General features: G+C 39.0%; 1 protein-coding gene across 8 annotated transcripts in view; it reads left to right on the forward strand.

The window, feature by feature from the left end:
* Positions 1-4,361, forward strand: part of AGTPBP1 (ATP/GTP binding protein 1) — a 66,929-nt gene extending 62,568 nt beyond the window's left edge. For 7 of the 8 annotated variants that reach the window (XM_037373486.1, XM_037373484.1, XM_037373485.1 and 4 more), the window contains one exon: positions 698-1,199. In XM_037373486.1, coding sequence (XP_037229383.1) covers positions 698-875 — 178 coding nt within the window. In that variant the 3' untranslated portion in view covers positions 876-1,199. Of the gene's footprint in view, positions 1-697 lie in introns of all 8 variants that reach the window. The other variant, XM_037373482.1, reaches the window with a different exon arrangement.
* Positions 4,362-13,184: the final 8,823 nt, after the last annotated feature.

Consider the following 13,184-nt stretch of genomic DNA (forward strand, 5'->3'; position numbering starts at 1 on the left):
TAGTCCTTTTTATTCTTGGAGGCCATTAGTTAAGGGCATAGACCATTCCATGGACAGTGGCTCAGTTCCTTAAATCTGCTGCCTCTGAGTTACAAGGCTTAACATATAAATTTTAACTGTGTGCAAGTGTGTGAGGACGTGGTGTGAGTCAAGCGATTCATATGGGAACTTAATCTTAGTTGTAGGCGTAAACGTGACTGGTTATTTTGTCATCTCTGATATACACAGTGTAATTGCTCACAGTGCTTTTCAGTATAATGTGTGTTTTAATAAAATACAGAAGTTTCCCAATTGAATTTTTAAACTCTTCTGTTTTTCAGTTTGTTTATACCTCATAGCAACTGTTGTTTCTTTATGTAGTCACATTCTTCTGCAAAGTTTTCTGATACTGCTATAATTGTATGATTTTTTTACAGGCCATTAGTGTAGGTCTATAACATGTAGCTAATTTGTCATGGCACATTTGGATAACGTGTTGTGTATGACTGACTAATTAGCTCAGTGTCTTACAGAAGTGTTTTTGGCTCCCAGTTGTTTTATGTGCAATTAAAAAATCAATACTATTTCAGGTAAACTGCCCCTTTCCTGAAGTAATTTTTGGATTATTTTATGTCAGGGTAGGGACACGGCATGGTCTGAATGGATTATTCCAAGTAAAACTTTTAAGATGATTCATGCAACTTCTTGTTCATTATAGCCCCACTACATATGTTTTGGATGAAGATGAGCCTCGCTTCCTTGAAGAAGTTGATTACAGCGCAGAGAGTAATGATGATCAAGACATTGAATTAGCTGATAGTGCGGGTGATTATGAGGCAACTAATCAAGAAGATGGACTTTCAGACTCAGATTCAACAAGGATACTCCTTCCCTGAACCAGCTTTGCAGCCAGTAATAGGAAATTAAGTATCCTGAATTTTCATATTCAAATACTTCCTCACTATTGTCTACTAAGGGGATATGCTTAGGAAACGCAAGTAACTGCAGCCTGCCTAGCTCAAGGACAATAAATATTTCTGATTCCTGATAAATCTGTATTTGTTTTATTTAAGGAGTTCTGTGTTTCCTTTTAGCACTAAATAGATAAATTTATTTACCAGTTCATTTTCTATTTAAACAGCACCGCATGGCATTTTGTGTCCTTAAACCCTGTCTTCAGAAAAATGCATTATAATTTGTGGTGTGTCAGAGTACAGCAACTAATTCTTTGTGGTTCGGTTCTTTGGGTTGTTTCCTGAAAAATACTCATGTACAGATTTTCTAAATTAATTTGTGTATGTGTGTGTTTATGCGCGTGTGTATACTGAGGTGAAGAGGTTATTTTTCAAGATTATTTCAAAGATACTTGATGGTGTTTGAAGTAATGTAGTGCCTGCTCTGGAAATACTCAATAATTACTTGCATTAAAAATGAAAAAGTGATGTATGAGTTGTTGTACTTGTTTCTTGCTTCTGAGGATTGTATGGTTTTGCCACAGTACTAGGTGAAAATACGTGTCTGTTCACAATTCAGAAATTTGCACACTGACCAATGCAGCCTGTGCTTACAAGAACTATATGCTTGTATAAAACTCTTTCACATATATTGGTATGTGAGGTTGGGGTGTTTTATGCGTACATGACTGCAGGAAGTGGTTAGATATGTACACTACACAAATGTTCAGTTACTCAGTTGCTCAGGTTTTTTTGTTCAGTTCTCATGTAGTTAAAAAGTGGTTGCTTTACTGGGGGCACATTGACTCAGTTCAAATGCTTGAAGAGGGAAGATGCATTTTGGTTTAAACATCTTTTGCCTGGTCTCAAACCAGTGTCAACCCTGCTCTGAGGAGACTGGACTGTAACTTGCTGAGGTCTCTTCCAGCCTGAATAATTATGCTGTGATTCTGTATTCAGTTTATGGAGTCAAGCTGTCAGGCATGGAATTTACAATTCATCTTCCTCTGTCATCTACTAATTCTTATTGCCTGTTGCCTCTACTTAGAATAAGATGAAGTCTTATGAAGTCTTACCCCATTGTTTACAGAACTGACATGTTTTGCAATAAAAGATATTTTTCCAAAATTATTTTCACTTGATGTCATCTAATTGTGGCATTCATTTTCTGCCGCATGTGTGAGGGCTTTAAGAGCATGAAGAATAACACTTCTAAGTTACAGCAGGATTTTAACTGATGAGAACTTTGTGTATGTTTAAATTATATTTTGGAGGGGAAGGGTGCCTTTGGTAGAAGGATGAAAAATTTTAAAAAAATTAAAATTAAGAGAATTAGCTGTGTCAATGATTCTGTGTCAGGAGATGGATTTTCACCAGGATCTGCTGTTTCAAATGTAGCATTGTTTGGTGATGCTTGTCTGTACCATCCCGATTCTGAAACTGGGGAAAGGTTTTTGATCCCTTGTTATATGCTGCTGTATTTTTGTTTAAAGGCTTAATTTTATGTCAATAATCGCAGTTTTGAGATGTAAGGGTATAATGGAAACATATACATTCTTGTCCCTTTATAAGTTTCTCTCTCTAGCAAAAATGATCATTCCTTGTGTTCTGTGAACTTCATACTGTAAATAAGAATGTTTATGTAATACCCCGTTGAAGAGAGGAGCCCTCTGCATTGAAACAATAGAGGAATTTGGCCATCTGCCAAACAGAAGGATTAATCTTGCCACAGAGAATAAACTCTCTTTAAGTCTGCCCAGTTAGAGCAGTGCAGAATGCTCCTATTGCTGTGTGAGTCTTATACTAGTTATCTACATAAGTAGATTTTCATCCTTGAGGACTTATACTTCAGTACCTAACATAAATAATTTTTACTTAAATTTCAGGGGATGCAGGATGCCACATATTAGTTAACTCCATTGTGCATTTCTCCTTATTTTTCATGTGAATCTGTATTAATTCTGGAACACTTATTTTCATACTACAGGCAGGACTAGAAATGATTAGAAACAAAATTTAGAAGGAATTGTGGCTTAGCAGTACAAAATCATAGTTTCATCCTTAGTAAATATGCATATATTTTCATGTCATGTCTTACACAGCTTTTAGTCTGTGCAAAGGAGGAGTTATGAGTGATTTATAATGGCTCAGGGTAAAAGGCATTTTTCTAAAACAACGATGTTGCGTTTATACATTAGATTCTAATGTACTTATACATTAGATGAGATATATGTGTTTGATTAGATGAGATACCAGTCTGGCAATTGTGGGTCTAAACTTCTACCAGCGCAGCTGTGATGCAAGAGTGAAACTTTGTCCTTATCTTACACATTGTTGAAAATGCAAAGGCCGTTACCTCTCACACTTCTTAATGTGCCTTCTGAAAGGCTCAGTCTCCGTTTGTGCTCACAGGGAGGCCAGTTCATGGGAAGAACTGTCACAGTGGTAGCTGCTTCACACCATTTATCCCTTGTCTACTACATGTTGCCATTGTTGCAGTGGTGGTGGCAGACATACGCTGGTATCCTTTTTTTGTCTGTTTTGGTGGGGAGCTTGGTGTTTAGCTGAAAATGGAATAGATGAGGCTTGAGCACACGCTCCATTCTGTTACTATGGCATTCACCAGAATGGATAGCAAAGAGTGGCAGCTTCTTGAACTGTCACAGATCAGTCACCTAGCATGGCCTTTATTTTATTCATTGGCATTCCAATGTGTTTCTGGTTCTAGATGATGCTCTTTACTATAAGCATGACTTGATTATGTATAGGAAGATATTCTTATATCTTTTTCCAGTAATAACAACAAATAAGGTTATAAACAATAATAACATCTGCGTTATTTACTGTCTTGCATCTAAATAATTGCTGGATGATGAATTACTTGATTCCCTTTTCAGGTGTAATTCAAGTTGCAGCACAAATTTTGGTATTGTGTCTTCACTGGTGATATCCCCTGCTGGAATGTAACTTACAGCTAAGACTGCAGTTTGTGCCAAAATCTTGCCTGGTCATTTTTGGAGGTGAATTTCTTTATCAGGGAGAATGGGTTTAAATCTCAAATAAGACCACAGTAGCAGTAAACACTTCACAAAATGCAAAAATTCAAGGTTTCAGATAGTTTCTATTGTAATGCTGTGATAGATATAAATGTTGCAGTGTTATTATGCATGGCCCAAATAACAATACTTATTAATAAAAGTATGCAATAAAGAATTAATGACAGTAACTTTGCTTCCCTATTATTGGCTAGTAATGTTTAAAGGATTTCTCATCATAGCATTTGCAGCAATGTACCTACCTGTAAGAACGAAGGTGTGCTTAGCCTGTCAAAAAGGAGGATGTTTTTGTTCTTTGTCAAACTGGTGTGCTTCAGGCTTGGAGTACCATTTGCATATTAATGAATTGAATTAAAGCTCTTTTAAAAACCTTGATATTCATCAGTGTATGTAAAACTTACAAAAAACGTTGGATGAACCACAATGAAGTCCATTGCAGAGCACAGAGAAGAGGAGAGTCTTTTGGTGAGTCTTTCCCTCCTACACAGCTAACAGACTTTTAATTTGATCTAGGAAAGGCACAGGTTTATTCCTCAGTAAGTCACTCCTTTACAATTCAACTTTGACTGCAGTTGAGGACTAAGTTATTTTTACTGTTTATATTTTTGCAGTAGCAATTTAAGATTTGAGACAGTTTTTTGAGGGAAGGCTTAAGGTAAAAGCACATCTTGTAGTTGTGTGGAGCTGTCTAAAAAGAGCAAGTGGTTACTAGAAATCATAAATGTCACTTTTGCAAATACACATGCAGTTTACTTAACTGTGTCTGTCATGTTAAGTTTAACACCTTCCTTCACAAGCTCTGTTGTCCAAACTGTGGTGGAGTGGAGAAGAGTCACAGTGACTCTTAAACTAGTCTAAGGACACCTTTCTTTGATCTTAACTGTTTCTAAAGCCATCAGAATGTAAAGCATTGCAATGTGACCTTGCATCTTGTTTGCTTAAATAAACTAACTGTAGATTGCTTTGAAAGAAGGGCTTCAAAATATGAAATGCTAAACAGCTTTGGCACCTAGCGAGGAATACGTTATCTTGAATTATGGATGGCTTGGCTATTTTTAATAGTATCGTATGAAGAATTTGTTTAGTCCCTGTAAAATGCTTCCAAACTATGAAACACACCTCATTATTTTTTCTGTTATTAGAAAAAGTTAGGTACAATTATATTTTCCTTTTTTATATATATATATGTAAAAAAGTATAATATAGTTGGTGCAGCTTTTGAAGCAGTTCAGAAAGAATCATTGCTGAAAATTACGGGTTTAGTAACAAAGGAAACAGCACACCGTAGTATTTGTTGATCCAAATTATGTGGTTACCAAATGCCAACCAGCTGCAGCTGCTGCTTTTTGCTGCCTATGCAGCATTCTTGTCACAAGATGTTTGTGCTTAATATGTGCCTTTCTTTCTTGGAATGGCGTTACTTAGCATGCATCACTTTTAATGGTAGATTGGGAGAATACATACTTGAATTAGCAGCACCACATAGCACTACTGTAAATTTTCACTGGGCTGAATGCTAAATAATAAAAGAACCCGACTAACCACATTCCACAATACTACTTCCATACATGAAATTGCTGTTAATATGGAGTGGGGAGATTGCATTATAATGACCTGAAAGGGAACTCCTCCCTCCACTGTCCCTCTAGATTTACAAAGGCAAGATAATAAATGTACAAAAGGATCTCCACAATTTACTACAGACCAAGAACTTTTTTCCAGACTCCTTGCCTATCTTTTGTCTTACCCACTTCAAAAGAAAAAGGTCTGGATTTGTTTGTCATGTATTTGGAGAATAGCTCACTCTATTATTCAGTTATTTTGGGGGTTTTGCCCTGAAAACAGCAACTGGAGTCTGAAAGTGATGTAATACTATTGTGGAAGTCTTCATACAGCTTAATCTGCATAAGGTGCCTCAATTTAAGGTCATTGCTAACCTTATTAGAAAAGCTGCCAAGGTCATAATAAGGATTGCCCCAGAACATGTAGGTCCATGGCCCAGGAATGGCTGAGACAGGGGGCTAACTTTTACAGGACGATGGTCTTGCTTTCTCTCAAACTTGAAAATGAAACAAAGGTTATTTGCCTTGCAGTCAACTGGGAAATATGATGCAGGCTGAAGAAAAAATGCAGGTCACTCAGCCCATTTTATTTATAGCTTGCAATCTTACATTTGACCTTAGCACCTGAAAGAGCTCTGGGAAGCTGCTGGCTTTTGGACTTGAATTTCTTTGCGCTGGGGTGGTCTTTCATCACTTGATTGGTTGCAGACTGGCTCTCCTTAACAAGCCTCACTTTGCCTTTCAGGGTTAAATCAGAGCTGTTGTCCTCTCTGGCTAACTATTAAGTCAACACAAACCACTCTTAGATGGCAGTTTTGCATTGATGCTCACTTTGTTCCCAAAAGAAAATTAACATGAAAATATTTCAGCATAAATGAGACATGCAGCACAGAGTAAGGAAGACAGATTATCTTTAGTATTTTGTATGATATTTGCTTAATTGTACCATATTTACATAAATCTTATTAATGATACAAGAAGTCCAGCTGCCCCCACAGATTAAAATGGCTCGGTTGTACATGTTGTGAAGATAAACTGGAATGAGGTGCCTTGCACAAACCCTCAGCCAACAGTCTGCCTCAATGCTTGGCTTTGATCCAGCATCCCACTTAGTTTAGTTTAGTACAATACACTGCCAAATGAAAAGTCCTAAACTGGTCAGACAGTGTTTCAAAATAATGTATGCCTGTTTTGTTTTGTTTTTTTCCTGTGAAGACTGTTGCAAAATTTGCAGATTCTCTGTAACAGTCATTGTACTGTTACAGCTCATATATAATCACAAAAGGGACAAGTTCAATTTACACAGATCTTGTGCTTCTGGACACTTGTACATGAGATCAATTTAATTCACTCTATGTTACTTTGTTCTTCTAAAGCATCCAGTTTGGTCAAGCCAGTCCTTTAGCTTAAGTAGTTAGCTGGTGGCATTTCCCTCTTCCTTTGGGTTTGACCCCACTGCTAACAAAAGCTTTCTGTTGTGAATCACATCAGTCAGGATTGCTTGAAAACTTTGCACTTACCAAATGTACACCTTGAGCATGTTCCAAAATGAAAGGAGGCCCAGATAATCTGTTTAAATACAGTAGCTCGTAACTCAGTATGTCAGGTACTTGTTTCTTTTGTCCAAAGACTGAATGTCTAGAACAGAAGTAGACTGTATTTCAAAAGAGTAATTTTTCAGATCTGTGAGTGAATTCAGGAAGATATTAACTATGCAAATCCCTTTAAGCTAAACACCTATTTTTCGGTAGGCCCATATTTTAATAGGAAGTAGGTCAAATCTGATGTACTCCAGCAGGTGTGGCTCCTGGTCAGCTAATTCTGTAAGGGAGCTGAGTCACTTGTTCTGTCTCACACAGGTTCCTGTGTTGAGAAGATGTTGTCATTCACAGAAGTGGATGAAGTCCACGTTAATGTCATTCACCTGACTGTGCCTGCCTCACAGACCTTAAGAGATCTGTGGGCAAATTTTCCTCTGCCTTCTGAGATGCGCTCTGTGGTGTGGAGAGATGGAGAGAAGGATAAATTACAACTTACCAGTCTTAAGGGTCACATAGGCTAGTGCTTAAGAGCAACCACGCTCACCTGTGACTCGTCCACCAGGACAAGGTGGCTATGGGCAAAGCACCTATTGCAGTGAAAGAAAATGGAAGGAGGTGGACACGGGAAATACCTTCTTGGTTTCCAGTCCGGATAGCAGAGGCAAACAGGGCCCAAAGAACTCCTTGGATGCCTCTGAAGCTCCCTCTCTGCAATCCCTGCCATGAGCTTCCCTCCATGCCACAGCGAGGACTGGCTGGGTGCTGGGGGCCCTGATGGAGCACCACTGCCTCACCTGGGGCCAGGCTACTGGCACAGCTGGGAGAGCCATCCCCACAGTGGTACGAAAGGTGATGCTCGAGTCAGGAGCAGGGCTGTTGGGATGGGATCGTTGATGGGTCGAGGATTCAAGAAAGATGACACCAGCCTAGAAATTTTATGGGAAACCCAGAGGGCAGCTAGGTGAGGGTGACCAGGCTGAGCTGACGCTGCCAATGTGTGGGTGGCAGGCGCTTACCTCTCTTATGGGGCTGAGCATCCCACAGAACCCTACCCTGCCTGTGGGACCAGTGCCTACCTGGCCCCCAGAGCCTCTGGTCAGCACTCCAGTGCTTTGCCTAGCACCTCACTAAATCCCAGCTGCCTTTTGTTCATGCCAGCTAGTGAGTAATTGCTTTATGCTTTTATGTTGTGTATATCCTGCTTGCAGCATCTCTTTGCACCCAGAATAAGATGTGTGAACCCAAAAGAGAGGTCGTAACATGTCTTACAATTACTGATCAACCCACCTGGGAGAATCACACAAAATTCTGGCCTTTCAGGAACAGAACTGCCAGTCCACAGAAGCAGGATCCTTCATCGTATGGTTTTGTGAGCAGGAGGGCCAGGGATCCCAAGTAATCACATATTTATTAGGTCATGACTTGCATGTTCTGTTTCTACCATTCTCCCAAAGATCTTTAATTACTGCCAGTTGTATCATTAATATCTCAATCTGAGAAAACAATTTTTTTCTACAAAAATGGGGCACAGACATTCCCTTACAACTTAAAATCATCACCTTACAACCAGGATCCACCTACAAAATTATCCCCCTCCTTTTTTTTTTATTACAAACCACACAAAATTATTAAATTTGGTGATTTACAACACAAGGATTTATGTTCACCCTTAGCAGATGGTTATGTGAATGGAATAATACAAATGGAGTACTTTAACAAAAATCTAGAAGTATTTGTCAAATTTGAGGGTGGAAGAAATGTGTCTGAAACCCTAGCCTTACATGCAGGAAGCCTTGTGTGTTGATTGAGCTCTGGGGTTTGCAGGAAGAGACATTAAAGCTAAATGTGGCTGCTGGAGGCTGAGTAACTCTCAGGAAAACTTGGAAAGGCATTTTCTTATTCCCAGCTGAAAGGCTCTATATGCCTCTAAGTGTTAAGGAGTTAAACTATGCCAAAAGAGGAAGACAAGAGGTTATGGTATTGCAGATTATTTCAAAGAGCTTAAATGTACTTTTCTCAGCACCTAAACACTCCACTCCCCACCCCCTAAACAATAAACAAAAATGGGGGGAGGGGAACATGATGCAGTTTAGGTGCAAAAATTTCACTATTATTTCCGCAATCACTAAATCTCTGAATTTCTAAAATTCAGATTCTCAAATCAATTCATTTTTAAGCTAATTAAATTTAAATATTGTCTTGATAGGAGTTAAGTTTTCCCTGGTACACTAACAGAAGAAGCGGTACTGTTGCCTACTAAAGACCACCTGCCACTTCAAGGCTACAGCCACATATAAGCATGAACCCAAGCCCATTCTTTCTTCTGTTTTTTAGTGATGTCCTTTAAAGCTTCATGCATAATGTAGGTCAATACTGTGAAAGAAACGTCTCATTTTCCAGCCCAAGGTTTGTAAATTGGGAAGGGCAGTTATATTACATCATGTAAAGATATAAAATATTGATTGCTATAATAAAAGCTATGATGACTGGTAGTACACTTAGAATGCATTGCCCGATAGTATTACATATGTAAAAGATTCCCTCATATGATGCCAGTTATTAGAATAATCCCTTGAGAAATCTTGTAAAGAAGTGAAAAAGCAGTCCATATGGCATTCAGCAGTGTGGCACGTTTCAAAGCTGTAAGACTGTTCTGAGGAGAAACTGCATCTTATTTTTACACAGACTTCCTGTTTATGCATCTTAAATTTAATTATTTTCGCCAAGCACATCTGGCTGCCAGTTAATAACTTACAACCAAATAAACAGCAGAAGATTGCACACCGTAGCCATGGAAGTGTTGGGGCAGAAAAGCAAATGTCACTCCATGTTTACGGGCAGGGGCCTTTGCAGGCAGCCCTATGAGTGGCAACTAAAGGTTATATTTATACTGTTTCCATGGTGACTGCTCTTTTTGAATGGGAGGCTCTAATGACGAAGCAGGCCTTGGCCTAATGAAGTGTTGAAAGGTATGTCCTTCAATAGGTATCAACCACAAAATGCTATCAGGAATTATTAAAAGAATGTTTTCGTGTACCTTCTTCCTCTGGCTTTAATTTATGCTGTTGTCTTTATTTATTGAATAGTCAGTGAATAACGTATGAATGAGGTGATACTAGAGGTATCTATATTATAGAAAAAATACCCATTAAGTTTCTATGTACTGGCACAATTTCCAGGTTAACAATTTTCTTTCCTCACAGACTGGAAAAGACATAAGACCTGTGCTACTGAACCTAGGAAATGGTTTGTAACCTCATCTCTGCCATCAGCCAGTGTTGACAGCTCTAGGAAAGATATGAGGAGCCATTTATGGGCTAATCTAGCTGGAACAAAATTGCTCCTGGGAGCCAGAGATAGTTTAATACCCTGCAGAAAAAGAGGGTTTTTTTCCCCCCTCTTTATTAACTGACCATGGTGTATGCCGATACAACTTACCCAGTGTATGCCGATGTCTCTATTTTCAATGTTGTTTAATATAATCACTTAAATGAAGCCCTGTGACAGTTTTATGCCTGTGAATGTCTTGTGCTACAGGTTTTCTGTCCTATTGAATATTTCCTGTTTGCTGTCTCTGAGACCATAGATGGCCAGTCTGAAGCCAGTGAAAATCAAGGATGCCTGTTAAGACTTAATATGTGCATTAATGATGACATTAAACTGCCATGAATTCAGAGTTAACAGGTGGGAATCTAAGCATGTAAAACAACGGAAAACCAGGGCAGAAGCACTCAAATAGTCTTGACTCCAAGCTGGCAGTAATGCTCTCATAGAAAGAAATGACAGCTAGCAACACAAATCCACCCTTCTGCCTTTCCCTCCCTTCTGTTCAAATGCCTGAAAGTTCTATGAGTTTCCAGGTTTTGGGAAACTTGAAAGACCTGCATTATTCTATTCTTGTAACATTTAGGAAGGTGACATGAGACCATGCAATTTGGTATTATTTTCACCATGCACATCTGGCTGCCAACCAGATCTTACAACCAAATAAACAGCAGAAGATTGCACACCGTAGCCATGGAAGTGTTGGGGCAGAAAAGTAAAATAAACCAAAAAAAAAATAAACCAAAATTTGCAAAAGCTGATTCTGAAACTACTTTTACACATAATTTGTATGATTTGCTTGCAAATTAGCAGACATCATAGATTTTCTGAAGTAGAGGCATCATTATACCTTACTTTCATTAATGCTGCTTAAAGGGTCATCAAGCAGTTCCTGTCAAATGACCAGTGTCACTCACCAGTGGCAGTGGTGGCTGAGAGCAGTATTTGTAGTTCAGCACTGAATTAGATTTTGCAAGCTGCTGAATCCTTCCTAAGAAGAGGAAACTTCTTAAATTGCTAATTACTTCTGATGATTGAAAAGGAAAAATCCCATTTTCTAGTTTTAGAGTATATAGCTGTTAATATCTAGTACTTGATCTCACTTTATCTTTGCCTGCTTACAGTTCAGAAATACTACAAGGAAGTCATCCTTCAGTCTTTTCTTTATTGAAGTGAGCAGACTGCACTTCTTCAGCCTGTTTACCTGTAAAGCATCTTCCTAAACTTGGATCCATTCTCACAGCTTTTTCTGAGTGGTCCCTGGGTCACCAGTTCCTGTTTAAGAGTAGTCATCACAGACCATATGGTAGCCCTGTGCTGTACCCACATTCCCTGATGCTGCGGGCAGTAGTACACCAGCTTTTCTGCTTCTGGTGTACTACTCCAGCCTCCTCCTGGTCATACATCCAAGTATATCATGGTCTCTGTGCTGAGACTACACATAGTTTATCTGCCTTTACTCTAACCTCTTTGTCTATGTTATTGTTCTCCAAAACTATAGTCACTATTCCAGAATATTTTTTTCATTGAACTTCTGTGCAGGACAACTTGTGAGTTCAGCTAATCTTGCAGTTTAGTCTGTGTTCAGCAGGTAAGCACTCTCGTTTTGGAGAATACACTCTCCATTCTTTTTGCAAAAAAAGTAAAGACTTATATGCAGATTTTTAATTCAAATGAAACTTTAAAAATTCACTGAGCATATTTTTCCATTTCAAAATATGCCTGTTTAAAATGCATTGTAAACTTATGACAATCTAGATTTAAGCAGAATGTAGAAGCAATTTAAAAATTTGACTCAAACTAATTTTAATATTTAATGCCTATAAAAACTATGGACTAGTGATGTGGAAAAGAGTTAGTGTAGGTAGGATGCGACTCAATGTACGTAGGAAGGACTCCTCTCTGTCAACCATGGGATTTGTGTAGCAAATGAAGCACAGAGCTTCACCAAAAAAACCTCAGCTGTTAATGCCAGCCTGAAGATCTGGATTTGGTGTCCGTTGCTGCCCCTGCTTTGTGAAGTTAGTCACGTCCTTGCTCTTGGATTCTCAGTGGCTGGTGAGTGTCAGTTTCTGAGTCCCTGACTTGAGACCACCAAGGCACTTATTGAAATCGGTGTGAACTAGTTCTGAACATATGAAATGGTGTGTACTGCCTGGCATTTCTCATAGAGCACTGAGCATTTGTAGTTATTTTGCATATTAAATTCTCAACACTCCAGGTCTCAGCTAAAAAAAAGGAGGAAGCCCTCCACTCTCTCACTTAAACATTCTGAGTTTACTAAATAGATGTGATGCTTATCACTGTATTTCTGTTGTGGTTTAAACCTGGATGGCAACAAAACACCACACAACCGCTCACTCACTCCCCCCACAGTGGGGAGAGGATCAGAAGAGAAAAAATGAGAAAACCTGTAGGTTGAGATAAAGACGCTTTAATAGGTAAAGCAAGAGCTGCACACACACGCAAAGCAGAACAAGGAATTCATTCACTACTTCCCATCGGTAGGCAGGTGCTCAGCGATCTCCAGGAAAGCCAGGCTCCATCACATGTAACAGTTACTTGGAAGACAAACACCATAAAGGCGAATGTCTCCCCTCTTCCTTCTTCTTCCCTCAGTTTATATACTTAGCATGATGTCCCATGGTATGGAATATCCCTTTGGCTGGTTTGGGTCAGCTGTCTTGGCTGTGTTTCCTCCTAATGTCCCATGTCCCTCCAGCCCTCTCGCTGGCAGGGCCCGAGAACCTGAAAAGTCCCTGACTTAGT

Source organism: Falco rusticolus, chromosome Z (genome assembly GCF_015220075.1).
Source record: "Falco rusticolus isolate bFalRus1 chromosome Z, bFalRus1.pri, whole genome shotgun sequence".
Taxonomy (NCBI): Eukaryota; Metazoa; Chordata; class Aves; order Falconiformes; family Falconidae; genus Falco; species Falco rusticolus.